Source organism: Salvelinus fontinalis, chromosome 21 (genome assembly GCF_029448725.1).
Source record: "Salvelinus fontinalis isolate EN_2023a chromosome 21, ASM2944872v1, whole genome shotgun sequence".
NCBI lineage: Eukaryota > Metazoa > Chordata > Actinopteri > Salmoniformes > Salmonidae > Salvelinus > Salvelinus fontinalis.
Window position 1 is genome coordinate 23,350,958 of NC_074685.1, and position 27,954 is coordinate 23,378,911.

The window sequence follows — 27,954 nt, forward strand, 5'->3', positions numbered from 1 at the left end:
AGTCAGCTTCAGTCGCTTTGGTAAAAACATCTCATTGTAAGGTATTTGACCTGTAGAAACACTTGTTGGAACTCACCTTTGTGCAAGTGAATCAGCTAGGAGTGTAATGTGCTTGTGGTTGGGATCCGACGTCATTGCGAGTCGGATCTGTTGAAACAAGGCGCAGAGGTGGCAGACTTCAAAGAGCCAACCAACCATCATCAGACGCGTACTATATCCTCCTCTGTAGCTTCATGACAAGTTTATATTTGTTAACGCCCCCTGCGAACCATTGACAATATCAATATAGCCGTATACTGTATAGAGAGATATGCATCAGTTAGTTGTAGGACCAAGGTTATGACCTGAGTCTGGCATTGGAAGAAAGAGAGAGAAAGTTCTGTGCCAGCGTTCCTGTCAACGTTGGCTGGTGGAGACTGTGTGCAGCCTAGTCTTGCCATATGACTCCTTGTTTATGTTTGTGTGGGTTTTAGGGAAGGACAACACAATGATGCATTCACAGCAGCCGGCAACAACATGCCGTTCCACATATACTTTCACTCCACAATCTAATATTGAAAGCAGGAAAAATACTTTCCCCACCATCATTACTAGTACTACTACCACTACTATGGCTACAATGTCCATCCTTACAACTATATCTCCAACCTGTCATTTATATTTGAATCAGTATATCTTATTCCTTAGGTCCCAGATTGACATTTCATCCATATACAGTAGAGATATTTGGAGAGTCTGGACCACTTTTGACTGTTTTCCTTCTGTCTCCTTACAGAATGTAGTGTGCACAATGGGACTGAAGTGGTATCCACACCCAGAGGTGCTCCACTGCATCAAAGGATGTGAGGTAAGAACTTCTATGAGCTTTCTGAGGATAGTAGTTTATCTATGAGATAAAGGTTTCACTTGAGATAGAATATATGGGGGGAGGGCCTCATCTGTGTGATAGGATGTGAGGTAAGGGCTTGAACTGCATAAGAGGAAGTGAGGTAAGAGGACATGGCATGCGTCATGGAGGCCAGTGGTGATGAGGAGAGGTGTATGTAGTTTGTAACCTATCCTGATATTTTCTAACATGTTATCAGATCAGACATCACCTTCAGTTTCCAGATATGTTGCTTTTTTCAAGTTGTTCTACTCCCCATGGAGTTTGTGCAGACACTAGCTCGGCGGGAGCTGTCAAAATCCAACACTCAGTTAGTTGTTTCAAATGGAGCTGGACAGATAAGAGAGATCAGGCCTGGTCATGTTTGGAAGAGTTGGCAGCCATTACTGGCTCTTACCTGGAACTGACTAGCATTCACACAGATACACACACAGATACAGACACAGATACACACACACACTTCTGAACAGACTGCCCTAAATACAATGCCAGCCAGGTAGCTAGCTAGCTAGCTATCAGAGAGACATGCCTTTTTACATCAGGCGAGCTCATTTGGGAGAGGGTTGTAATATAACATTGTTTCAGAGCATGTGTAGTTAATTGTTCTCTCTGGGGAGATGTGCTGCTCCTGTGACGTCAGTTACCGTGGATACCGGCACAAGCGGAGACGGTTGTCAGTGGAAGGCAATTAGAGGCGGGTTTGATTCATGTCGTCTCCGAAATGAAACACTTTACCCACATGGGGCCCTGGATCTGTTTCAGAGAATCCCTCTGCTAGAGAAGAGAAGCAGGACAGAACTGATACTGGGCTATAGCTTTAATACTTTGTCTACCCACCCTATGTAGCTGATATTGTAGTATGCCAATATTTTCAGATCAGATATGTTAACAAAACGTGTTCTTTCCTCAGGCAAAATATGTATTTAGATTTGACTGTGATAAGCTATGTATTTCAATTTTATCGTGGTAAAGAAAGTATTCCCCCTCTGCTCAGTGTTGGTAAGGATGATGTCATCATTCACACAGTTAAAGCCAATTGAATAACAAAGGGAGGGGGGCTACCCTCATAAATCACATGATTGGAGTGTTTCTTAGCCTCATATAGTTTATGGTGTCCTCACATTGATTTACATGTCTGGACCTCTCACAACTTCAAAAGTCACATTGTGTCACAAGTGTAAATTATGCACCAGATGAATCAGAAAATTCAGCACACCTCAAAAATGGCACTGGGTGAGATGGGGACAAAACAAGTTTACAAGTTTAAAGCTGCAATATGTAACTTTTTGGGCGATCCAACTAAATCCACATAGAAATGTGAGTTATATTCTGTCATTCTCATTGAAAGCAAGTCTAAGTAGTGGTAGATCTGTTCTATGTGTGCTATTTCTATCCTTCCTGTTCATAAGTTTAGTTTTTGCGGGGGTGACCTGATTTGTAACTATTAATTTATTTTGGGTCAAAATGGGTTCATTTTGTCAAACAGATTTTGAACCTAAAAGTGTATTCTAGAGGGGAACAATAAATAGAAAACTAATTTGGTTAGGGTGTAGGGGCAACTTTACTTCATCTTGTCTTCAGGAGATTTTATTGTTTATTTAGTCTGATCAGTGGAACAATTCTCATTCTTAACAATGGGCTAAAATATAGGGCTCATTACTGTGCTTGTCAGCAAGAACACTACCGTTATTCCCCACTATTTTTTTTATTATTCCACTTCTTCCCAATTTTCCCAATGTAATCACATATTTAAAATCTGATATGCCTAACTTGTGTCTTTGAAAATGTATTATATGAGGATATTCGTTTTTGCAACCATTCATGGAGAGTTTTGAATAAGTTATACAAATAAGCAATGGATATTAAATTCTCCAGGAATCAAATATCATTGTTGATATTTTAGTATTGTGCCCATGCTAGGCAGAGATGGTAGGGGGACTCACAACTCATAAACACATCATATTTTCTATGTAAGTAAGATGATGGCAAGGATCTTCAACTAGTGGCCATAAACCACCTGAATGTTGATATTCAGTAAATGTTTCTTAAAGGTTAGGCGATTTAGAGAAATGAACTGTTATAACAATAACATTTTCAACCACCCAGCACTTCAGGGGAGGCCAACCCTCCTGGAGAGCAAGCAGGATATTCTTCCAGACCTATTTTAAAGAGATAATTTACCCAAATGACAAATTTCTTGTTTCCTTACCTTGAAAGCAGTCTATATTTACCCACTGCCATGAACCATTAATATAAACATTTTACTTTAAATTCCATCCCCCAAAAATCTGAAAGTAACAAAGTCGTTGAATTTTGAGTGTTCATTTATTGTTCAAAGCATCCTGAATACATCTGACCTGTGGTTTAATGGTCATGCGCCTAAGCCATGTCAAAATACGTAGAATCGCAGCAAATTAGCTTTAAAACTAAAATGTTCTGTCTAACACCGAACCCAAACCGGCTGCGCGCATGCACCATCGTGCGCCATCGTGCGCCATCATGCGCCATCGTGCATACATTTATTTTGAACCCTACACCAAACGCGATCACGACACGCAGGTTAAAATATCAAAACAAACTCTGAAACAATTACAATAATTTAGGGACAGGTCGAAAAGCATTAAACATTTATGGCAATTTAGCTAGTTAGGTTGCACTTGCTAGCTAATTTGTCCAATTTAGCTAGCTTGCTGTTGCTAGATAATTTGTCCTGGGATATAAACATTAGGTTGTTATTTTACCTAAAATGCACAAGGTCCTCTACTCCGACAATTAATCCACACATTAAAACGGTCAACCGAATCGTTTCTAGTCATCTCTCCTCCTTCCAGGCCTTGTCATCGTTTAACTTATATGGTGATTGGCATCTAAACTTTCATAGTATTACCACCACAACCGGCAACAGTTCGTCTTTCAATCACCCACATGTCGTGTGTATAACCAATGAGGAGATGGCACGTGGGTACCTGCTTCTATAAACCAATGAGGAGATGGGAGAGACAGGACTTGCAGCGCGATCTGCGTCAGAAATAGGAATGACTTCTATTTTAGCCCTTGGCAAGGCAGACGCTCGCTGACGCGTGCGAGCAGTGTGGGTGCAATAATTGAATAACATAGATTCCTAAATGTATTTTGCAACGCTCGCGCACACGGCGCAAGCGGTGTAGTCAGGGTATAAGGGTTGTGCCAGGGGGCAATGAAATTCACATAGCAAATCTCACTCCATGCTTTCTTCAAAAGTTGGCAGCCCTGAATACAATATTAACAAAATCAAACTTAAACTAATATAGAGCACTTAAGTGGGATAATCAAACACAAATAAATCAGAGGGAATCAGTGGATTTTTCCTCTCTATGTTATCCATATGTGTAAGTACAGTACACTGTATAAGTTGTTGATGACGTCCTGCCTCTTATTGTCAACTCTTGTTTGTTGCTGTCTCTGTCTGTCACAGCCCTTCATGGGAGACAATTACTGTGACTCGGTCAACAACAGAGCCTTCTGTAACTACGACGGAGGGGACTGCTGCCACTCCACCGTCAAGACCAAGAAGGTGAGTTACAGCTGGACCTGGATTCACTAAACCTTATCAAGACAAAATGTCTTCTTTTTATCTGCCTTTTGAACTTGAGTTAAGATAAGAGTTATGTTAAGATAAGAGTTATGTTAGGATAAGAGTTATGTTAGGATAAGAGTTATGTTAGGATAAGAGTTAAGATAAGAGTTGAGTTAAGTTAAGATAAGAGTTATGTTAGGATAAGAGTTAAGTTAGGATAAGAGTTATGTTAGGATAAGAGTTAAGTTAGGATAAGAGCTATGTTAGGATAAGAGCTATGTTAGGATAAGAGTTAAGTTAGGATAAGAGTTAAGTTAGAATACGAGTTATGTTAGGATAAGAGTTAAGTTAGGATAAGATTTAAGTTAGGATAAGAGTTAAGATAAGAGTTGAGTTAAGTTAAGAAAAGAGTTATGTTAGTATGAGATATGTTGCTTCTCCTAAACAAAGTTCATGGGAATAATCTTAAATGTATTCTTATGTTGTCACTGGCTACTGAGAGTCATTTGAAATCGGTTGTGAACTTGTGTTTGCTGCCATGTATTTTTGAACTTGACATTTTGAAGATAAGCTACATAAAGCTTCCCTTGTCTGTTGCACATTGACATTGCTTAGTTGCCCAGCTTTAGGGGTTGAGGGTTTTTACTCCACCAGTTGGTGCTCATGGTTGTCCTTTGCCACCTCTCTCTATGATCCAGATAAGGGCCTCTTCCGCTATATGAACAATACACAGCTGTTCTGTACACTCTGTGTTTCTCTAGCTTGCTGTGTGTATTGTGGTCTTTTCCCCAGGCTGAGTCTGGCTTTCTGGCTGGGTTAGAAGTCTAGCATAGTTCCTCTGCATGAGTCTGTACTATTATCTGTTTCTCTGGCTCCTTCTGTTCCTCTGGCTGGGTTTTTACTGTAGCATGTCTGTCTGTCTGTCTGTCTGTCTGTCTGTCTGTCTGTCTGTCTGTCTGTCTGTCTGTCTGTCTGTCTGTCTGTCTGTCTGTCTGTCTGTCTGTCTGTCTGTCTCTGTCTGTCTGTCTGTCTGTCTGTCTGTCTGTCTGTCTGCATCCGGAGTCTCTTAATTTCCTCCTGGGAGGCGGGCGCATGTGTCCCCTCTCCCCGGGGTCCAATCAGAACGTGTGTGATTGCTTCCGTTCCACCTTCACTGTTCCTCCCTCGCTATTTTAACGTCAGCTTTCCACGGTATCAGGGTTAATCAATGTTTTATCTTCACTGTTCTATGCTTCCCACCATTCCACACACCCTGATCCTCTCAGGCTCCTCCACGTTGGCCTATTCCACTCTCTCTGTACCTGTTGTAAAAAGGAGAAGGTTCTTGGTTTCTGTTGTGTAGCCAACCTGGTAAAATAAAAAGTAATTTGTAAGTCAAAAACGAAGAGCCAAAACCAGGATCAAGCCAGAGACGGTTGCATCGTCTTTGTTGGACCCACCCATGGTGTGTTCCAAAAGACTGCTGTTGTTGACTAGCTGCTTTGGCCCATTGACTGGCCAGGGCTTCCAGTAAGAAGCTGTTCAGCAGCACCAGGAACAAGTTGTCTTTCACAAACTCTCTGTCTCTAGATATGGAAAACCAGCAGTAGGCATGGACTGACTGGTATGTATCTGATAACGAATGTGTCTGGTATCTGTTAACAGAGCAGTAGTAGTCTGCCAGTCACCAGTCTCATGCTGTAGCCTACTTGGCTGATGTTCCATCATTCTTACTGGAATGTTTTCTGTCCATTTCCTTTCATTCAAGTCAGTCATGTACTACTGTATGTTCAGACATGTTGCCCCATAGAAACAGGCTTTGTTTTTGTCCTTCACTCATCTGTTGCGTATTAGCACAGGAATAGGGGGTTTTAGAGGGTTTTTAGAGTCTTAAGTCCATAATTGAGGATAGAAAGACACTGTCACAGTGTGGGATGTAGCCACTGTGATAAACAAAAATACAACTCCTACCAACGATTGCTAGCTGCATAATATTGGCCACTTTGGTGGTTGGTGTCTTTGGATATCAGATACCAGACAGACAGACAGACACCAGACAGACACCAGACAGACACCAGACAGACACCAGACAGACACCAGACAGACAGACATGCAGAGGAGAAGGCCCATCTCTGGGAGCGCGTGTCTCTGAACGTGGGCCATTTCCGCTGAGCCGCAATGATAAGAGGATCACCTGGGCTCAAGCCCCAAAGCCAGGCGCTACTCCCAGGCATTCAGCCTGGCAGCTGTTGAAGCAAACACTTCAGCTGGTATTTCAAAAGTTACTTCCCTGGAAATGGTTAGGATTTGGGAAAGATAGAGAAAATTGCTCTGAAATAACCGATCATAATTTGATTTATCGGCTGCCAGGAGAGAATGGTGAAAGAGGTTACCTGAGTTGAAGACATGAGAAGGAAATATACGGAGGAGAAATGGGTCTGACAGGTGGGAGAGGCATCAAACAGTAGTCCATTGAAAATCTTCACATTTCTTATCGAGAATGTATGAGGAACTCAGCCATGAATATAGAACATGTGGCATCTAAATTCAGTATAAAGACTGCTCAAAGACACCTTTTAATGCCTCATGTGACTCTGTGAAAACAGTCCAGACCTAAATGGTGTTTCATGCATATGGACTGTATTGTGGTTTTGATAAGCGTGTAGAAGTGTAGCTGGCTGTTGTTGTTTTTGCCTTCTAGATGTGGTTGTTTTTCATGTGAGGCAGAGCTCACCCTGACCCTCATCTCTGTCTGATCATCCCAGCCCCAAACAAAACAACACGACAATGACAAAGTAACTCAGACCTCTTTTTTACGACAGTCTCCATCTATTCTGCCCACTCACTGGTGCCACACAGACACAGTCAGTCAGTCACACACTATTTTCCTGCTTGTGGGAAGTTAGTGTTGTTGTTTCAGCCACAGGCAGAGATTCCATCTAGAGAGCTGCATTCCCGCGGGTGTCCCGTGGGACATGCGGGCCCCTACAGAGCATTGCAGCACGGTTGGCATTTTCCATGCTGTGGGAGGGAGTGGCGGTCAGACAGACCACTTTGGGATGAAAATATGTTTTTGTCCCGCAGATTGTTTTTGAAAGGTTGTCTTTTTGTTTTGTATGTGTGTGTGTGTTATCTGATGTATTAAAGCACCTCGTTGTCACACTATTCTCAAACTCTCATAGGATGATGCTGCTTCAAATTCCGTAGCATACCTCTCTTGTGTTGGGCGTGCGAAATCAAATGCATCTACATGTGGGCTGCAACATACAGTATGTGTGGTCCCAATTAAATAGCCTGTAGACTAGGCTATTTGGGCGGAGAAGTACGGCTATGATAGGGTTTAGTTTAGACTCCGACATTGACTGTAAATAAATATTGATAACTCAATATTGCTTGCAGATTGTTGCGCTCCTTAAAGTTATGCAAAATGTTAACTGTCAATTAACTGTCAATTCAACTATATTCTTTTTCAAACCACGTCTACCGCATCTCTGGTATTTGAACCTATTTCTTAGGCTATTTTTACGCATTTTGATCTTTACTAGCGATGGGAAAATTGCTGGGACAGGGAATGCAAAGCGAGCTGCTACATACACCTAAAATAACATTTTGAGACCAGTCCTTGCAGGAGCTGGTGGGTGTCAGACAAGAAGTCAGTGAGCAGGCGGGCGCGGTATGAAAAGCAGCGGGATTGGGCGGGAGCGTGATGAAGTAATCAGTCCTGCACAGACTTCTAATTCCATCCCTTCATGTTGGGAATATAGGGAATATATAGGCTGTAGTCTAGATGTAGAACACCAGTGTAACAAGGGGCTGGGAATATAGGCTGTAGTCTAGATGTAGAACACCAGTGTAACAAGGGGCTGGGAATATAGGCTGTAGTCTAGATGTAGAACACCAGTGTAACAAGGGGCTGGGAATATAGGCTGTAGTCTAGATGTAGAACACCCGTGTAACAAGGGGCTGGTAATATAGGCTGTAGTCTAGATGTAGAACACCAGTGTAACAAGGGGCTGGGAATATAGGCTGTAGTCTAGATGTAGAACACCAGTGTAACAAGGGGCTGGGAATATAGGCTGTTGTCTTGGTATATACAATCTTTGGCAGTAGAGAGGGCTACACATTATCATCTGTTTAGACATTTATAAGGTTAGTGGAGGGACATTATTTGATCAAGTGACTTATAAACCCTATAAGGTCAGGAAATGGTGTTTGTAGTACTTAGTGAGCTAGCTGGGATTGTTGTGCTGGTCTGCCTTTGTCAGAGGTCAACGGAAACCACCAGCACCCCCATCTCTCCAAACAACCTTTTCTTTGTTATTGCTTTGGGTATCCCACCTTACAGCCATGGTTTATTACCGCCATGGTCTGCACTGCTGTGAAGGGAACACCACACACAGAGAGTGAGAGTGAGCATGGTACTGTGGAGTCTGGCAGCCCACACTGTGGCCATAGGGAGAGTCCCCAGAAAGGCTCTCTGGAAACCACACACGCACAGTGACACACAGTATCATGCACTGCCACAACTCTTTGTGCGTGTGGGTGGAGTGACTCAGCTGGAATCCTAGGCAGGGTTGTGACACAGCCCTGCCAGCCGGAGATACCAGAGATAACATCAGAACACCCCATCCTCTCCTCCACTACTCTTTTCCTCCTCCTCCTCCTCCTCCTCCTCCTCCTCCTCCTCCTCCTCCTCCTCCTCCTCCTCCTCCTCCTCCTCCTCCTCCTCCTCCTCCTCTCCTCCTCCTCCTCCTCCTCCTCCTCCTCCTCCTCCTCCTCCTCCTCCTCCTCTTCCTCCAGGCAAAACCTTCACAGCTTTATTTCCCCCATTCTTTTCTGTTCTTTCGTGTGAGCGCGATAACTGAAAGAGAAGAGAAGGGGGAGGCTGAAGTACTTCCCCGCCACCCCATGTTTGTTTTTGTTCCTTATCTCCACTCTTTCTCTTTCCCTCCTTCTTTCTTTCTCCTGGAGATTTGCGTATTAAGGAGTTCTGGATGACTTGCGGTGTATTATTCCTCTCAGGGACTTTGAAGGTGCGAGGCAGGCTGCACGTAAGGTCACCACAGGATCCCCCTAATGACTGCAAGCTGTTGGCAGGCAAGGGGGAGGAGGGGAGGAAAGAGGGAGGATACGGAGTATGACTGAGGCTGCCTGCCTGCCTCGCCGGGCTTGTTACGTTTCTTCCAGAACCCCATAGAAAAAAAGACATATTGGGAAATGGAAGCCACCAGGCATGTCAACCCTTCCTCACCCCTCCACGTTCGCTGTTTGTTTTTGGTATTGTGGACTGGGCCAATTTGATGACTTAAGTGAACTTTTGGGAGCTCCCCCACCCCACGCCTACACCTTCCCCTCCATGACCCATATTCTTCCATAATATGCTCTTGTTTTCCCTGTGGCATTATGTCTCTTTGTCTTTTTCCAGTGTCACAGAACTCTTCCTTTCCATTGGTTTATTTACTGAGGCAGGGCACTTTGCTCCTCTCCCAAACATGCACTTTGCAGACCGTGTTTTTTTCTAGACATCACTACTACTGACTGTTGCTGTGTTTACATCTAACTCTAACTTCTACAAGTTCCACCAGGGAGAAACTTCAAACAGACATACCTTTTGAAGTTTAAAGAAAATGTTGGTACACCAATTTAAAGAGAAAAAGTTCAGCTAAATAAATATGTCAGGCCAGGTGAGGTTTGTTCAGCGAAAATGAACCACATTTTTTGTCACTCTGCTACATTTCAACACAAACACCCATTTAGACTGGCACAGCACACCTTTACAAAACGGTAATACACTGAGATAGTCAAATCAGCAATACAACAACTTGTTTTTCAAGTCTTTTTCTGCTTTTCATACATTTTCTGTTTTTTTTTCCCATAGAAATGACCTTCTCAGATCAGGAGTTCAACCAATTAGCACAGTGTTCTAGTGCTGGGGTGCTGCATCCCTTCTATAATCCTATCAATGCTGTTCAGTTTACATCAAGCAGTAATGATTGAAACAATGACGTTGGAGGTGTAGAGAGTAGCAGACATATCCTGTTTGTTGCCTTGGGGATTATCTTTTCACACCCGATGAAGCACCTGGATTGAAAAAAGTGTATTTATCCATTGTTTATTGGTATGGCTACTACTCATCTGAGAATCAGATCATGATAATCCTTTACTGCGTCAAAGGGAGCTGTACGTGGACCTTTACCCAGCCGGATAGTGGGCGAAGGATTAAATTCAGGCAATAAAAAGGCCAGCCTTCCATGGCCATTCCTCTGTGACCCACCTTGTTCGGGGCTAGGCTGCAAATACACAAGGTTCCATTATTACCTCTTACTCTGTATCCCTTGTAACCTTGAAGCTGATAATTCTTGGAAATGTTATGATTGCATAGAACACAACTTCCTGGGCTGTTTTACTGTGAACCGGTTCTCAGAACCAATAGACTGCTTTCCGTTTGATTCTCAGTGGAAGCTCTGAGCATCACTGAAGTGTCTTTGACTGAACTGTCTTGTGCTCACAAGTCTTTGGGCATCCAGCCCCATCGCGGCCCATTCAGTTCCACCGCGGTCACAGCGTATATTGGCTAACTGCACGTAGAGAGTGTGCTGCATCAACAGCTCTTATTTTTAAATATCTGAGGGCAACCGAGTTTGACTTCTGGTCCCCATGCCAAGTCAATTAAGGGGAGAGAAGCAGTGGCGGGGGACCAGGGCCCAGCAGTGATGCAGCGCTAGAGACTTCTGGTCAGCAAGCATTAAGTGTTGGTTTCGTACCTGCCTTTAAAAAAAAAAAGGCTTAATTATCAACGTATGTCTGCCCTGCCACGCAATGTTTACGGCAATAAAACCCAATCCCTAAACGAGCAGCTCATGCCTTCCAAATAGTTTCCTTTAATCCTGGTCTTTAAGGGGGAGAGGAGGTATGGTACAGACCGGGAATGGGGGAGAGTAGGCACGGTGTCAGTGTAGGAGTGGAGGATGGAGGGGGTTGTTGAACAAAACAAGCGTCTGGGAGGTGGGCGGATGGGGGAGGATGGGGTTTCTCCACAACTGAGTAAAGGTAGTAACTCTCCAGGGGAAACACGCTTCCCACAGGTTTAGGAGCCTCGGCTGTTTGCTCACGTCGAGTGCCAGGCGCTAGCAACGTCAAAACCTGCCCTCCTTTCTCGCTGGAACTTTCTTTATCTTTCTTTCTCTCTCCCGCTTTCTGTCTTTCATGCACTCTCTTTCCTGTTCTCGCTTTGTCTCTCCCTCTCTGTCTTTAGTGCTCTCTCTCCCACTCTATCCCTCTTCCATGCATACTTTCTCCCCTCCCCTTTCTCCCCCCCTCTCTCCCTCTCTCCTGCATTTGTTGTTATAACAACATGTATCTGGTGTGCAGTGGAGAGTGATCACCAGCGGTTCTCATTGGAATAACACAATTAGTTCTGGTTTGTTTTATCTGCTTGCCTGTGTTCATATGAGCCGATGTTATGTGAATATTAATGAGAGAAGGGATCTTTTCCATATCATTACACTCAATGTGTTTAAATACCAAAAACAAAAACAAAGCTTGATTCCAGATGTGGGATTCTCTTTTTCCATGGTCTGTGGATGAGAATGTAGCTTCTATCATGACACGTATTCTATTCAGTTTTTATTTAATAAATGTAATGCATGCAATATGTCAGTGACCTCCTCAATCATGGATACCATGGATACCTCGACCTGTAGAAAAGTAGTAGGATGTTACCCAACATGGTTGGTTGTCTTGTTGATTTTAAGGGTGTGTGTGTGTGTGTGTGTGGCTAGAGAGTAGTCCTCTCCAGCCCCAGACACACTTTCCTCCACTGAGCACAGACTGAGCACAGACTGACACGCGCATACCTGGGGCCTGGCGTGATTGTGGCCTGTTTCTGGGGGTGAGGGTCAGGGGTCTGACATGCCTGCTCCTTCATGGGGGCTTTCATGTTGCTTGGGCTGTCCTCCTTTCTCTGGCCCTGGGACTTCAACAGGGCTCCTGGCCCCCACTCGGCCCCTGTGGCTGCCCCGTTCCCAGCCACCCTCGGAGAGCCCCGATCAGGGCCAGATGTGGCAGCTGATCCAGCCACCCTGGAGGTCAAGGTCACAGGAAACCATACTGAATTTACCACCCACCATCTCTCTCGACCAGATAGAGAGATAAACACACAGAGTGAGAGGGAAGAGGGAGGGAGGAAATGTGTAGGGTTAGGATTATGGGAGAGAGGGAGAGAGGGATTGGGTGGAATGGAGAGATTTTTGAAAGAGAAGGGGGCTAGACTGACAGCAAGAGGAGGAGACCGAAGGGAGAGAGAGACACAGAGAGACAGAGTGAAAGTGTGAAACAGACAGCAGGAACGCAAGAGAGCACAGCGAGGAGGGGGAAAAGAAGGAAGAATTGGAGCAGGGTGTTTTTTGCCCCATGCCTGGCTCTAAAGAGGCACAGAGGAAACGCTGTTCATGCGATTGACAGCTGTTTCTGAAGTGTGTCCGGCCTGCGCTTGTAAAGTCGTCACATGGAGAGCTCGTTTTCTCAGAAGAGCCTGGCGCTGGCCGCCCAACCCTCGCCCATTAGGAAATCCCTCTCACAAACAACTTGGTTTAATACCCCATTTCAAAGACGGACATGCGTCATCGTGCCTCAGCCACTGGTGCACTCTCCCTCTGTCAGCCCCAGGGCCCCCGATGTCCACTCTACAAACCCCATGCCCCCAATGGCCCTGGAGGCCTGAGTCCGAGGGCCAATGGGGGCACTGTACTCTACAGTATATACCACCATTGCTTACCACAGCATTGGAGGCCATAGGGGAAAGTCTTGACTCTTGAGGGATCTGAGGAATCTTACCCATTTGCTGTACTGTACTGTATCTCCTCTTACTATCCAATGAACTAGCTAATTGTGTTGGCCCATGACTCAGTGATGTTATTACTGTAATCAGGGTTCTGTTTTATGTTGCCGTAACAAAAAACAGTTCCACTTTCAGATAATAGGATGATGAGACACTGACTGCTGAAGTCTGAAGTCCCATACCAGCCAACAGCCTTCCTAATTGTGCTAGCTATTAGGCCTAATAATTCTTAATGACTCAGTTTATTTGTTACCTCGTTGCTGTTTTATTTGCTGCGGTGGCCAGTGTTTATCTAGCGTCACTGCTCTGGCCCTTCTGTCAAAGCCACTAATAGGACAACGAAATACAAGCAGCAGACCCAAATCCGTCCAATAAGCCACGGGGGGAAGAATGCAGATATACTCTGGTCTGAATCCTCAAGGCACTCGCTGGAGCCACATGTGTAGTTAGTTTCGAGTGACTAGGGATGCATTGTGTGTACCCAAACAGCTGAAGCAGGCCCTTGGAGAAGCAACACAGCAGCAGCTGGTGTTGTTGACGCACCGCCGACAAGCGCCTGTGACGTCAAACGCTACACAGCGGCGGCCAATGGTACGCCGAGGCTATTTTGAATGTGCTTGTGGGCACTCACCACTTCTTGGAGAGTTGACACTTCACAACACTCGTAGTACTCCTCCATATGGTGCGATTGGATTGGCTGGCAGCAGTGGCTTGTGTTGTTTGTCAAGCGGCGTTTCCCGCTAGTGGCGTCGACGGCGAGGCATCGGACACTATTACCACTGTTGTTATTAGGCTGTTGAGGACTGTATCAGCCCTTGCACTGCCACAGTCCTCCTGATTGTGTTGGAACCCTGGAGAAATGGAATACAGACTGAATCCTATAACAAGCTTTGTTTATAGAGGTTTCATTGTATGTGTCTCTGTGTGTCCCCTCCAGGTGATCCCGTTCCCCATGTCCTGTGACATACGGGAAGACTGTGCCTGCCGAGACCCCAACGCTCCAGAGAAGAGGAAAGACGAGAACGTCCACTCCCTGGGGTGACCCTCCCTCCTCGCCCCCCACCGGATTCCCGAACCCTCGCCCCAAAACTACCGACACCCAGACCGAGGGAGACCAGCTCCCCCTTTCCCCTCAAATCCTCCACATGCTGCTTTACAGGAGTACCTCTCCACCCATACTGCACCCCCCTAACATATGCCTGTCTCTTCCTTCTCCACATTGGGAAAGACCTAGATGAACAGACCAGACTAGAGAGGCTATAATGGAAAACCCATTTCTCAAAGAAAGGAACAAACCTGCAAATTCACCAACCACCAAAACTTCTACAGCAAGAGAAAAAAAGAAAACAAAAATACCGAAAGGTTTTTGAATGAAGGATATGAAAAATTAACAAAAAAACTAAACAAACCAAGCCTAGATAGCATGCCTTTTTTCAGTTTTGTGTCAGCTTCTGTGTCCATTTCAAAGACATTGCCGTACAATCTCATTATTTCCTTTTAGACCAAAGGAAAAAAGAAACAGAGTGAGAAACGTTATCCATATCATATGGAATCTTTTATTTTTGGGTATGCTGAAGTCATCAATGGTGGCACTGAATGACAGGCAGAAGAGCTATTGCCAAAATAACTTATAGCATGAACACACTTGATGTACCCTCATGTTGTATTACTCCAGAGCTGGTGTGTGTTCCTGGAGCCAGCACAGCACAGGGATCAGGCTGACAGTTTGTGCCCTCTGCCTTCTCTTGGTGGAAATGCATTTTCTTGTTCTTCAGAAATCATAGGTTTAGAATCTCTGCTCTTATACAGATGTGAAATAGCAAAGAATAGGCGTTGATGGGGATATAGCCGGCCATATTGGTAAAGAGATTCAAACCAGAGAGGTCTAACTCAATATATCTAACATATAACAGGAAGGTAAGACATATTCCAATGCCACAGGAACAAGTGAATGTGGGAAAGAGGTAGAGTACTTATGAATTTAAAACCGGTTATATAGGGCTGCAACAAAATAAACCAGTTGTGTCAGCGTGGCTGCTGCTGCTACGTTTGCTGCTACTTTGCCATATGACCAGCTCTGCAGACTATTACTACCCAGTGAGGTTGGACGGAGTCAGCCCCGTCTGCCTTAACGCTTACCTCCTAACACCTTCCATTAGTGGACACTTGTTTCTGCGTGTACAGTACACTCAACTTAAACCTAGAATAAAAACTCCTGCAACATTGCAAAGGGTTAGTAGAGAAACAATGCAGTTGAAATAGCCTCGAAAAACACAACACCTCACATTTCCATTTATTTTTCCTTAGTTTCTGCAGTCCAGTACAATACACCAGAAATGTATCCAATCTTACACCAAAAGCAATGTTGACGCAATACAAAATCCAACACATATTACTGAATTTCAAATGACTTCAAGAATGTAATTGATAACACAGTTATAACCTCTTGAATGTAGTCAATGTTTATTCACAACTACACCCTCAAACTGTTTTCATCAGCATAGCATAGCCTTGATTTCAATAGGCATAGTTCAATAGCACATACACATAAAAACAAATAGGAGGCTTTCCTCATTTTACTATAGATGGCATCTGGATGTATTCATTGTCCACAAGTATCCTTTCGTGCAGCAGTAGTAGAAGTACACTATATGCCCAGGACACTGTTGTCCTGGCTTCTCTTGAGCCCAATGGCTTGACAGAATGCATGTGTTTAGTAGCCCAGTTTGGCCTTTTCTTACCTCTGCAGCAATTCGTGCTGAAGGTGCCATCCCTGGCACTTTGTCAGTATTGTGACATTTGAGCGTGTGCCCCCCCCCCCCCCCCATCAACCACACAACCACCTTTACTTCAATAGACTTATGGCTGCTATTCTGTTCTCTGAACTTACTCATCTCCTTTCATAGCCCTTGAACGAAACGCTAATCAACATATGGTGATGAAGGCTGCTTGGCATAAGGTCCACAGGTTGCTGCTTCATGATTCAACCATCGCTGGGCTATCTGGTTAAAACTCTATACAACCAATAACTCTATAGTAAACTCTCTCATCTGGTATGGACCAATGGAATGGTCCCTCTGACTCATCACCCTAGGCTGCTATAAGGCATTCCAGAATATTCCCATATACCATTCTGACCAATCACAGGTCTTCATAGATACAGACTGGTTAGAGAGATAATAGGACAATACCACGTCACACAGGAAAGAAGGGAGACATTACAACGTCAAATGTACAATGTAAATATAACATTTTCAGTGTAATACTGCTTTTTACGTGAGAAAAAAAACGTAAAATTGTTCTCTTGTTTTAATTTTTCTAGTTTCTATTTTATTTTTTACAAAATGTTGTCTTAGTTAATCAGTATTTGTATTATTGACCTCAGTTACTGCACTTTTTAGTTGCCATTTACGAAGAAAAATATATAATTCAAACCGTTTAGAAGCTGCTATTGTCAGAAAGGTGTTTTGATAAAGTGTGTGATGTTTCTGGTCATTGGACACCTACGATATTACTATTAGCTTTCCTGTGATTATTGTCTTGTATTCCCACTAGCTTTGCACCTGATATTATCATGCCCAGTAAGAAGCCAGTGTCAAATATGATTTGTACATTCATCGTAGACTTTCTCAGATTCCGTATCCATTATCATATGATAACGATATTATTGTATCAAGGCTATTTAACCTGGGACATTTTTTTTATGTAGGTTCAAATATCAAAAAGTCAGATGTACACATTTTTAAATATTATACATGATATGTAAGCATTTACGTATTTTGTGTTCCTCCTGGTTAGGGGACAAACATTTTATTTTCGCTCCATGGTTTGTGTAATCCACCATCTTATGTATTTGTTGCAAATTGTGTCATGGTAACCATGCAACGGCAAGCGGAATGGATAACTAAATGAAGAAACGACCAAAAAAATGGACTCTCGAAAGTTGGAGATCTTTCAGACTTTGAAAACCTGAGTAACGCAACTGTCTGGACACTACATTCATCATCAAAAAGCCTACATCAGCCTCGACAATTGTGCATTTAACACTTTATACGATATATATCCCTGGTAAAATTAACTGTATTATGTTGATATTATCAAATGGTATGTAATAATACTCCCTATACTGCTGCTTTCATTAGAGATATTACCAGTAGGGAGAGATTCAACTGCATTCACTACACAAAGCCAACAACCGTACTGTGGATCATCATCACCTGCTAACACTCACACAGGATTTCTGAAAAGCCATCCATGGAATTCCCCAAGGGTTATCTTGCCATTGGACCCTCCCTTCATCCTCAAACTGGACAAACATTACAGGCTGATGACTAGTCATCTTGTTCAACACCCTTTCTTTCACTCATCTACAGCTCCTCTCTTTGTCTTGTGTCGTCATCCTCATCAATGTTATTAAAATGTCTGGAGACCAGAAACGGTGACTCTCGGAGAGAGGGATATGAGTCTCTACAGAATGTGACTGCTTGTGTGTCAACCTCGACACAACCCGGACACGTTAGTTTTCTGATGTGCTCTCTGTATTGGACAAGGTACTGTTCCAAAGCCATAAAGCCAGGATGTTATGAAATGAAGTTTGAATATGAGAACATCACCTCTACTGTAAGCCACCACAGGATCTCTTTGCTGTACCTCATGCCTGTAATGTTTGCTGCTTCTATATTTTGGTAAATTAGTCATTTTTGCGTCTTTTAGCAATGGTGTAAATAGTAAAACTATTTATTAAGAGTGTTATACTTTTTAAGTTATATTTAATGTTCATGTAAATTATTTTTTACATTGCTCTTATAAACAGACATATTGGTTGTGAGTTAAAAACTGTTGTCATTTTATTTCCGTCCCAATGTCGTCGTCACAAAGCGTTGGTCAAGGTTGTTGTCTCATTGGTTGTCTCATTGGGCACTACTCTCGTCCAATGAGGATTTACCACATGTTTATGTAACTGAGTGCAGTGCACAAGTATGTGTGTTTTTTTTATTTCTACATTACAAATCCAGAATGTACTGTCATTTTTATTTTGTTCATTCATGAACTTTTCAAATGTAATCCGAGTTTGCTCTGAAGAGAGAACCTATATCATGTTGAAGAGAGAACCTATATCATGTTGAAGAGAGAACCTATATCATGTTGAAGTGGTTAGATCCACACTCAATTAACTCCGAGGGCTACCGTGAAGACAGAATACACACAGCCATTCAGAACAACCAGTGGTAGGCAGGCAGGGAGCTGCAGAGGATGAGGAGGAGGGGGGAGGAGGAATCAGGCAGCCGGTAGTGCCCCAGGTGGGGTGAGGGAGAGGGTGTAAAGCAGGGGATAGGATGGGATGGGTGAAGGTGGGCTGCTTTTCCTGGCGGGCCTGGGTATTTGTGCAGGTGTGAAAACTGTGTACACACAGAGCTGCCCCTGGGCCAGCGCTGACTGGCAGCAGGCCGAGGCCGATGAGTCAGACTTTCTCCTGGAGGTGGCGGGTGTTCTCTGAGGGACTCCCTCCTGACACGCCGGGCCATCCGTCACTGTCACGGTCAGGTCGGATAGGGAATGCGGCGGTGGTAAGGTGGGCCGCATGGAAGACCAGGGAGGAGGGAGGATAGGGAGACTATCTAAGATATGAGCCCTAGTGCAGCAGGCTGAGGGACATGCCCTTCCCTTCACTCTCAGACCAGAGGAGTATTTGAAATGAATAGCAGAGTCCGCTTCAATGTCTTTCCATAGACAACTTCATATAGTCCATCTTATTGTGGATGGGAGGTGATTCTCTCAAATCCAAACTAGCTACATACCAGCCATGCATATCCTGGGTTTTGGTTAAAAACAGCTGGGTTTCTGTGGCATTAGCTTGCTCTGCTAAAAGTGGCATCCTTTCAGCCCCTGTGGCATCCCATCATAACCAACGGGAAGCAATGGAGACAGTGGTAGCCTAGAAGTGGCTGGCTGTAGTCCTTGAGTTTGTGGACAGACAGTTGTGGAGAAAACACTGATGTGCCATGATGTTCTTATTGTTGTTTTCTAAACTTCACTCATCAAGTACCTTTCACAGGCACCTGGTTAAAGAATGGTCCACTTGTGTTTGTTTTTTATTCCCACATTCAGTAATTAAAAATGAATGGTCCTTTTTATGTGGGAAATTATCAAATTGAGTATATACATATTATGTGGATATCTAGTGGTATTATTGCAATGTTTCGTACCCGATTGTTCAGCAAAAATATTTTAAGATGTAAATAATTTTATTCTATGATGATTGTATTTGCAAAACCATGTATTATCTGTTTGGGGTAGCTCTTCGATTTATATCAGAGAAAATTTAAGGAAGATGCATTGTGCAATGTGTACCATCGAAGTACCACCGGAAAGAAAAGAAATACGGATCTGTTGGCTGCGGATCCAACATTTCTGGACCTTTCTTCCTGAGCTCTAAAGGTCCCGAAACTTCCGCGCATGTGCAGGATTTTCTACTTTACACAGTTTCCGCTTTACTCGTAGACAACAGGCTACTCTCATTTAATAAAGTTAAACAAAGCTGAATCAATGTCTGCAAGATCACATAATGATAGTATTCAACAGAACCGAATATAATAGCATAACATTACACTGCAAGACAAAAAAACACTTTTTCTTTACCTCTACTTTAGACACACATTTTTGTTGTCTCCAGCCTTTCAAAATTCTCACTGTCAATATTTAATGATACGTTTTACTGGCGAAACATCCATACAGCATCTGCAAACCAAACATTTGATCTCAATCAGTTCCATGGGGATATGCATTTAGATCTTGAGTTATACAGAGTTGGAAGTAGCCTACAGTGTTGTTTTGAATGATGTACAGTGAGTGAATTTTAGAGCAGATAGTGTTAACAAACTGTAGCATAGCCTACCTGTCTATTTTGCCTAGTGGCGTGCGCTGTTGAGTTTTGGACCCATGAGAGAAACATGCGACCATTCGCACAATCATCCTAAAATTTCATAAGATATTTAGTGGTTTTGTCTTACAGTAACGTTATAGGCCTACATCCTATTAGATTTGGTTCTGTTCTATAAAATACTTTCATTATGTGATTTTGCAGACAGCTTTGATCTAACTTTATTAAACAAGCACCATTCTCCAGAGTAGCTCGTTCTCTACGAGTAAAGCAGAGACTGTTGAGTAAATGAGAGAATCCCGTACATGTGCAGAAGCTTCAGGACCTTTAGGGCTCGGAAAGAAAGGTCAAGATAAGTCAGATCCGCAGCCATTCTGGGAAAAAATACAATACCCATAATGCTTCACAACACTTGTCATCAGCAGTTATTCATTCATAAAGGCTCTACACTAACACTGTTGTCAATTGTCTAAAAAACAATCTTATATGAAATCAAACTTAATTTATTTGTTGTCAAGATGAATAAAGCATCATGTGGTCAGTTTGTGGGTCTCGGAGCAGTCAGTTGAAAATAAATTACCAAAATGTTTCTTCTTTTTAGTGTGTGAAAACAAACAAAACAAGAGCAAGGCATTCATTTGAAGAGAATATTTAACATGTTACAACACATTCTTATTATCAGACTTGAAAGATTCTAACAGTGAACACCATTCCCCTTGAACTCACCCTCAGACTGAATGGCACCAACCAAAAAACAACTTACATATCCTTACTCCTTCCTCTACACCACAGATGTTTGCTTACTCTTTCCTCCCTTGCCTTAGAGTTTGAACTGAAAACACTGTAAAGGTACCCATCAGCACCTCTCGCTCTCTCTCTCACCTTCCCTCGCTTGCAGCACCCACTCTGTTAGGTCCATTCACAGTACACCGTTTTTCAGGCACATATAACACATCAGACTTTTGTTTCAGCAGATGTTTCCTGGTATTCTTTGCTTTTTTCACAGTTGCTATTATATTTTCGGTGCTCTGGTACATGGCAAGAAGGGGTCTAATGATGTGTACTATATTTTCATAAGGATGGATCCTCATTCAAGATGAGCATCATGTTAATTTCCCTGTCATGTATTATGTAGAAATAAAACACTGGTTAAGTGGACGTAAGCCAAGGCAGTGTAGTCAATTCTTTGTCCTTTAAAAGAGTTTTCAATACAATGGAATAGAATGCCCAATTTCTACATATAACCTGACTTTTTTCTTAACATGGCTCATGATAACTTTGGGCTCTATTCAATCTGTAAAGCTGAAGCGTTACAGATTCCAGGATAGAAATTTAAAGGTAATTTCTGATTGAGCCGACATATTCAGCTTTTACCGCGAACGCAGTCTCCACTAAAGCAGGAACATTGCCTTTGCATTTCAATCACGCTGTAACGCTGAACTTCCGCTATGCGGATTGAATAGAGCCCTTTGTCCAATAGTACATATGACTTTACATAGCCAATTCCCTGTAGATAATACTACAAACCCTGTATTGTCCGACCCCTTGATGTTTACTTGAAAGTGCATTGAAGTGCTACTCACCTGGCTATACTCACTTTGATTTTATGAACATGAAAATGTCAACGCTACTATCAAAACAGTAGTAATGAAGTACGAATCCAAATGTAAGGCCCTCATTGATTCCTTGACATGGAAACCTGAGCGCTGTTCCTGGCACCCCAGAGACGTGAATGGCCTAATTTGTGAGAATGAACATTAGTCTACTGAGTTTTAAAGCACAGTTAATGTTGCATGAGTGGAAAGAGACTGGACCTGAGTGAAGGAATAGTTTGTGTAGAGGAGATGGAAAAAGAGAATGTTTCCCGAGAGAGAACGAGAGAGAGAAAGGGATACCTTCAGTAATGTTATTAACTGACATTAGTCATACCATATACCTGCTCATTGCCACAGGGACTTATTTCCCCCGTGGAAATTAATGTAAATATTTTGTTCGGGGTCCACTATTGATGGTGGAAAAAAAACACCAGTACAGGTTGTTACTTACCTACCGTAAGCAAAGTGAAGGGGTAGATGATGTAGGAAAGTATTCACAGGTAATCCTGAGGGACATTACATACAAGTTCCCATTCATTTGCAGCTGTTGTTTTTCAATAATTCCATATGACAATGCAGGTGTTTTGGGTTCATCATAATCTTTACATTTCTCTCCAACCCATGGAGTGTGGTATAGCCTATACCGCAGATGTGAATCAATTGGTTAAACAGAGCTACTTTCTCCTTCTTGTCCAAAAGAATGCAGATGCTTGTGGTATATAGTATTTAATATTTCACATTCTCTCGAAAAAAGACAATTAAAGCCACATAATAATACATATGTTATTTACAATTTCATATTTACAATATAATAATTTACTATCACAATTGATATAATGTGAAATGATAATCAATAAAAAAAACTATGAGTTGGATTTTTATGTCCATGGCTCTTGAGAGATGGAAAGTAAATGTTTCCTTGAGGGAAGGGATCCTACAAGATCCATACGATTAAACATGATTCCTTTATAGAGTTTCATTATTCATTGGCATTCACCTGCCTTCACTCTGCAATCCATACATTTAGCATAAAATCTTAAAATCATTTGGAATATTTTCCTATGAAAATGTTTTCTTTTTCTTTTTTCTTTACCTATATTCACCAGTTGACCATATTAATGGACTATTTTTTAAATATGGATTTTCCCTGCGGTTTAGGAGCTCTCCACCTTTGTCAACATCTGAGGAGATAAACAACAATAAACAAACAAACAAAAAATGAAACACTGCTGGTTGAGGACTTTTCTAGCTGCAAAGCGTTACTCACACACCGTACGGTACAGCTGATGACATCACAATCCGTCACACAGGATTTCTCTGTAGCCGTTATTATAAACACTATGTTGTCTGCATTAAAAAGACTACATTATTGTGGTGGTGATATGTTTCAGTATTACAAATGAATCAAATCAAATGTAAATGATAATACAAATCTAAACGCTCTCTTTCCCATCTCTCCAGCCAAGAGGAGAGACATACAGGGAGTTGTTTGTTTGTTTGTTTCCCTGGTACGCTTCCAGTCGAAGTACCATGACAAACTGCAATATTACATTCAGTATTTTTTTGCCAACCAATTTGCTCTGGGTTGAATGATAATTTACATGCTCACATCGCTCCTTTTCATTGATAGTAGTAGTCACTGGCATGTACATCCAAACCGTCTTTCCTCTTCAAGCAGTTCTTAGCACATTTTTGAAAAAAGGAGTTAAGGGTGTTTGACAGTAGTTCTAACAATGTCCAGTGGGGTTGAGGTTTCAGGGCTCTCCTGGTTTGGAAAAATACCAGTCAGTGGAGAGACCAGAAGCAAGGAGGAGGCGGCTGTCATTGTGTCGTCGGGCAGCTTGTCTCATCGGAGCTTGGCGTTGCCGTATGTGCTGCGCTGTACTGAGATCAGTTTCTCCATGCAGGTGGTGCGGGTCTCATGCAGGGAGCCATGCCACACTTTGCTGGTGGGCCGAACCTCCTCGCTGCGACAGAACACGTAGGCCATGGTGTCTGTGCGGCTCTGAATGTATGCGCTGTGGAGCAGGGCCCGGCAGTATCGGCTGATCCTCTCCACTCTGCGCAGGATCAGGTGTGCTTTCCTAGGGGAGAGAAACACAGTCATGATTAGTTTTAATGTCAGCATCAGCAGCATTGTCATTTTGTCATTCCTTTATTTATTTTTATGGTGATATAAATATTGGTACACTTTACAGATCGGTAATAACAGGACATTAATTATGGCCATTACCAGTAATTACCAATAATATGGAATCAGGGCCGGCAACTGGAGGCTTTAACATCCTATATACTATGTACTGCCATTGTGCCCTTGAGCAAGGTACTTTAGCCCTAATTGCTCCAGGGGCGCTGCTTTGCCATGCTGTGATGTGATGTGTGTGTGTGTGTGTGTGTGTGTGTGTGTGTGTGTGTGTGTGTGTGTGTGTGTGTGTGTGTGTGTGTGTGTGTGTGTGTGTGTGTGTGTGTGTGTGTGTGTGTGTGTGTGTGTGTGTGTGTGTGTGTGTGTGTGTGTGTGTGTGGGGGGGGGGGGTGTGTGTGTGTGTGTGTGTGTTAGGTTGGGTACAGTGACGGCAATAAATCAAGAATATCTGTGCAAATGTACCAATAACGGAAGTATTGTATATAAATATGCCACACCCTTGCCCCCTTGTTCAACAGCAATCTAGAAACCGAGCAGGTTCATTCATGTGTTATGTATCTTTTTGCAGATTTGATTGAATTCCAGACTAGAGTAGAGAGGTCTGTCTCTGATCTGTGTTGGCAACCTACTCATGTTCCTCGCCAGAGGGGGGTATGTTAGAGACCAGGTCAATGTACAGGACAGGCAGACAAACTGCTGTAAGGAGACACATGTGCATACCAGTGGCGGTTGGTGCCGTTTAAGATGAGGGAGGATGGTTATTTTACAGCATATTGGATGACTGTCATTCATATTCCATTCACCCAGCTCAAATGTAACATCGATAGGTTTAGGCTACTACATGATACACACATGTTCCCTGTACCCATCATGAGATTGCTACAACCTAGCATATGAATGAAAGTTTACAACGTAGAGAATTTTGAGTAATCATGGTGACATTCAATACTGCCTTGCATACTCTTGCCTGCATCTAGCTGATCTAGGGAGAAATCATGAGTCCTTTGCAAATGTAAATTTCTATTGGACACATTCAGGTATTTTTATCCCCGTTTTGTTCGGTTTCCATCCGTTTAATAAACATTTTTTAACAGAATTGGCAGAATGAATACACACCTGATCACACGCAAACATAGTTCACTTTCACAGCAGGCACATACAAACAGCATGATAATTTGCTCGTTGTATAACTCCTTGCATCTATGAGCTTTCCTCCCCTCACATCTGCTGTCTGTAACCAGGCGAAAAAACCTTTCCAAGCCAAACCTTCCATTCATAACCTCTATAACCGCTACACACAGCCTATATAATTGTCACGGCATAGTCAACATAGCTACTAGAACTAACGCGTTAGTAAACCCACTAGCTACAATCATGCAGTACAGTGTAGTTAGTAAGCAGTTTACCAGTTACACTGGTGGGCTCCGGTGGCAATAAATGAATGACTTGGAAGAGTTACAGTGTTGGATAGCCAAAGCCAGCTAGATAACATAGCATCTCGCTCTGCTTGAGCCGGGTGTTTGAGTAGGTTAAACTAGCTAGCTTCATTCTTAGCTAAGTGAAAGTTTTTGAAAAAAATACAACTAAATATAGCTATCTCTCTCTTTCTCCTCCTCTTGCTTCTCCTTAATTTTGGAATAATACAACTTTTCAAAACGGTTCCACTATTCTCTTTGAGTCAACTACTCACAACATTTTATGCACTGCAGTGCTAGCTAGGTGTAGCTTATGCTTTCAGTACTAGATTAATTCTTTGATATTTTGATTGAGTGGACAACATGTCAGTTCATGCTGCAAGAGCTCTGATAGGTTGGAGGACGTCCTCCGGAAGTTGTCATAATTACTGTGTGAGTCTCCTAAGTTTTGTATCGAAGTTAATTTACCCAGAGGAGAACAGAAGCTAACTGTCCTCCGGCTACACCACGGTGCTAACCTACACAGAGTGCTGCTGAGGCTACTGTAAACCTTCAATGCAAAACATGTGTGGTCCCCACCGTGAAGCATGGAGGAGGAGGTGTGATGGTGCTTTGCTGGTGACACTGTCTGTGATTTATTTAGAATTCAAGGCACACTTAACCTCACTAGGGTAGGGGGCACTATTTTCCCCTCCGGATGAAAAGCATTCCCAAAGTAAACTGCCTGCTACTCAGGCCCAGAAGCTAGGATATGCATATAATTAGTATTTTGATAGTAAACACTCCAAAGTTTCTAAAACTGTTAAAATTATGTCTGTGAGTATAACAGAACTGAAATGGCAGGCGACCGAGAGTGCGCCTTTCTTGTTTTTCTTTTATATTGACAACGCTATTGTCCGGTTGGAATATTATCGATTATTTAGGCTAAAAACAACCTGAGGATTGATTATAAACATCGTTTGACATGTTTCTACAAACTTTACCGGTACTATTTGGAATTTTTGTCTGCCTGTTGTGACCGCATTTGAGCCATTGGATCACTGAACAAAACGCGCCAACAAAATGGAGGTTTTTGGATATAAAGAGGGCCTTCATCGAACAAAACAAACATTTATTGTGTAACTGGGAGTCTTGTGAGTGCAACCATACGAAGATCATCAAAGCTAAGTGATACATTTTATTGCTATTTCTGACTTTCGTGACTAATCTACTTGGCTGGTAACTATATGTAAGGTTTTGTGTGCTGAGCCCTGTCCTCAGATAATCGCAAGGTTTGCTTTCGCCGTAAAGCCTTTTTGAAATCTGACACGTCGGCTGGATTAACAACAAGTTAAGATTTATTTTGATGTATTACACTTGTGATTTCATGAAAGTTAAATATTGATAGTAATTTAATTTGAATTAGGTGCTCTGCAATTTCAGCGTATGTTGGCCAGGTGGGACGGTAGCGTCCCACACTCCCTAGAGAGGTTAACCAGCATGGCTACCACAGCATTCTGCAGCAATACACCATCCCATCTGGTTTGCGCTGAGTGGGACTATCATTTGTTTTTCAACAGGACAATGACCCAACACACCTCCAAGCTATGTAAGGGCTATTTGATCAATAAGGAGAGTGATCAATAAGGAGAGTGACAATCCCCCGAACTCAACCAAATTGAGATGTTTTGGGATGATTTGGACCGCATAGTGAAGGAAAAGTAGCCAGTAAGTACTCAGCATACATGGGAACTCCTTCAAGACTGTTGGAAAACCATTCCAGGTGAAGCTGATTGACAGAATGCCAAGAGTGTGCAATGCTGTTATCAAGGCAAAAGGTGGCTACTTTGAAGAATCTAAAATATATTTTGATTTGTTTAACCCCTTTTTGGTTACTACATGATTCATATGTGTTATTTCATAGTTTTGATGTCTTCACTCATATTCTACAATGTATAAAAAAAAAAAAACCTTGAATGAGGTGTATCCAAACTTTTGACTGGTACTGTAAATGCATTAATGATCTGCATGTAATTGTGGCAGTAAGGGGAAAACACTACATGAAACCTTTACTCTTCATTTAACACAGACACACACTCTCCCTCCCTCCCACACACACTCTCTGTGTCTCCCTCATAATCACACCACTCTCTCCCACAAACACACTGCTCCCAACTTTAAAAACGTTAGGCACCCAACAGACTGTAAGGAGTACCGGAAATAGATTGATTTTTGATAGTTTAGGCTTACATTAGGCCTACATGAATCATACCTTTGAAGCACATTTCATGAGTAGAAGACCCTTCTCCTTTCTTCCTGCGCCAATCAAATATGCCTAGACCTACTCTCAAGTTACCAGGTTGTTAGCTAGCTAGGTAACATGACTGAACAACGTTGTTTATCAAAACAATAATTAGCAGCCTGGTATTAGTTTAAAACGGCCCCAACATGTTTTGTGAAATTATATCAAACGTGAGCGAAATCGTGTAGGAAGAAAAAAAGGTAGCTCCGGTAACGAGTCATATGTTTTTAATCGTTTGAGAAAGAGACACGTCGTTTTCTTTGCTGTAAAGCTGCAAGCATGACTGTCACGAAGCATTGCTACGTGACAGCGAACTTGCAAAGCCTATCAGAATGGCCTGTGCTCTTGGTTATTTGGTTATAGGAGGGATGAAATTATAT

General features: G+C 42.6%; 2 protein-coding genes across 3 annotated transcripts in view; one reads left to right on the top strand and one right to left on the bottom strand.

Moving 5' to 3' along the window:
* LOC129818250 (pappalysin-1-like) overlaps positions 1–16,080 on the top strand; it is a 120,115-nt gene extending 104,035 nt beyond the window's left edge. The window contains exons 19-21 of the mRNA XM_055874004.1: positions 776–847; positions 4,341–4,439; positions 14,198–16,080. Of these exons, the coding sequence (XP_055729979.1) occupies positions 776–847; positions 4,341–4,439; positions 14,198–14,302 (276 nt within the window). The 3' untranslated portion in view covers positions 14,303–16,080. The remainder of the gene's footprint in view (positions 1–775; positions 848–4,340; positions 4,440–14,197) is intronic.
* A 6,365-nt stretch (positions 16,081–22,445) lies between these two features.
* Positions 22,446–27,954, bottom strand: part of LOC129818467 (astrotactin-2-like) — a 433,204-nt gene continuing 427,695 nt past the window's right edge. For both annotated transcript variants that reach the window (XM_055874386.1, XM_055874387.1), the window contains one exon: positions 22,446–23,819. In XM_055874386.1, coding sequence (XP_055730361.1) covers positions 23,582–23,819 — 238 coding nt within the window. In that variant the 3' untranslated portion in view covers positions 22,446–23,581. The remainder of the gene's footprint in view (positions 23,820–27,954) is intronic.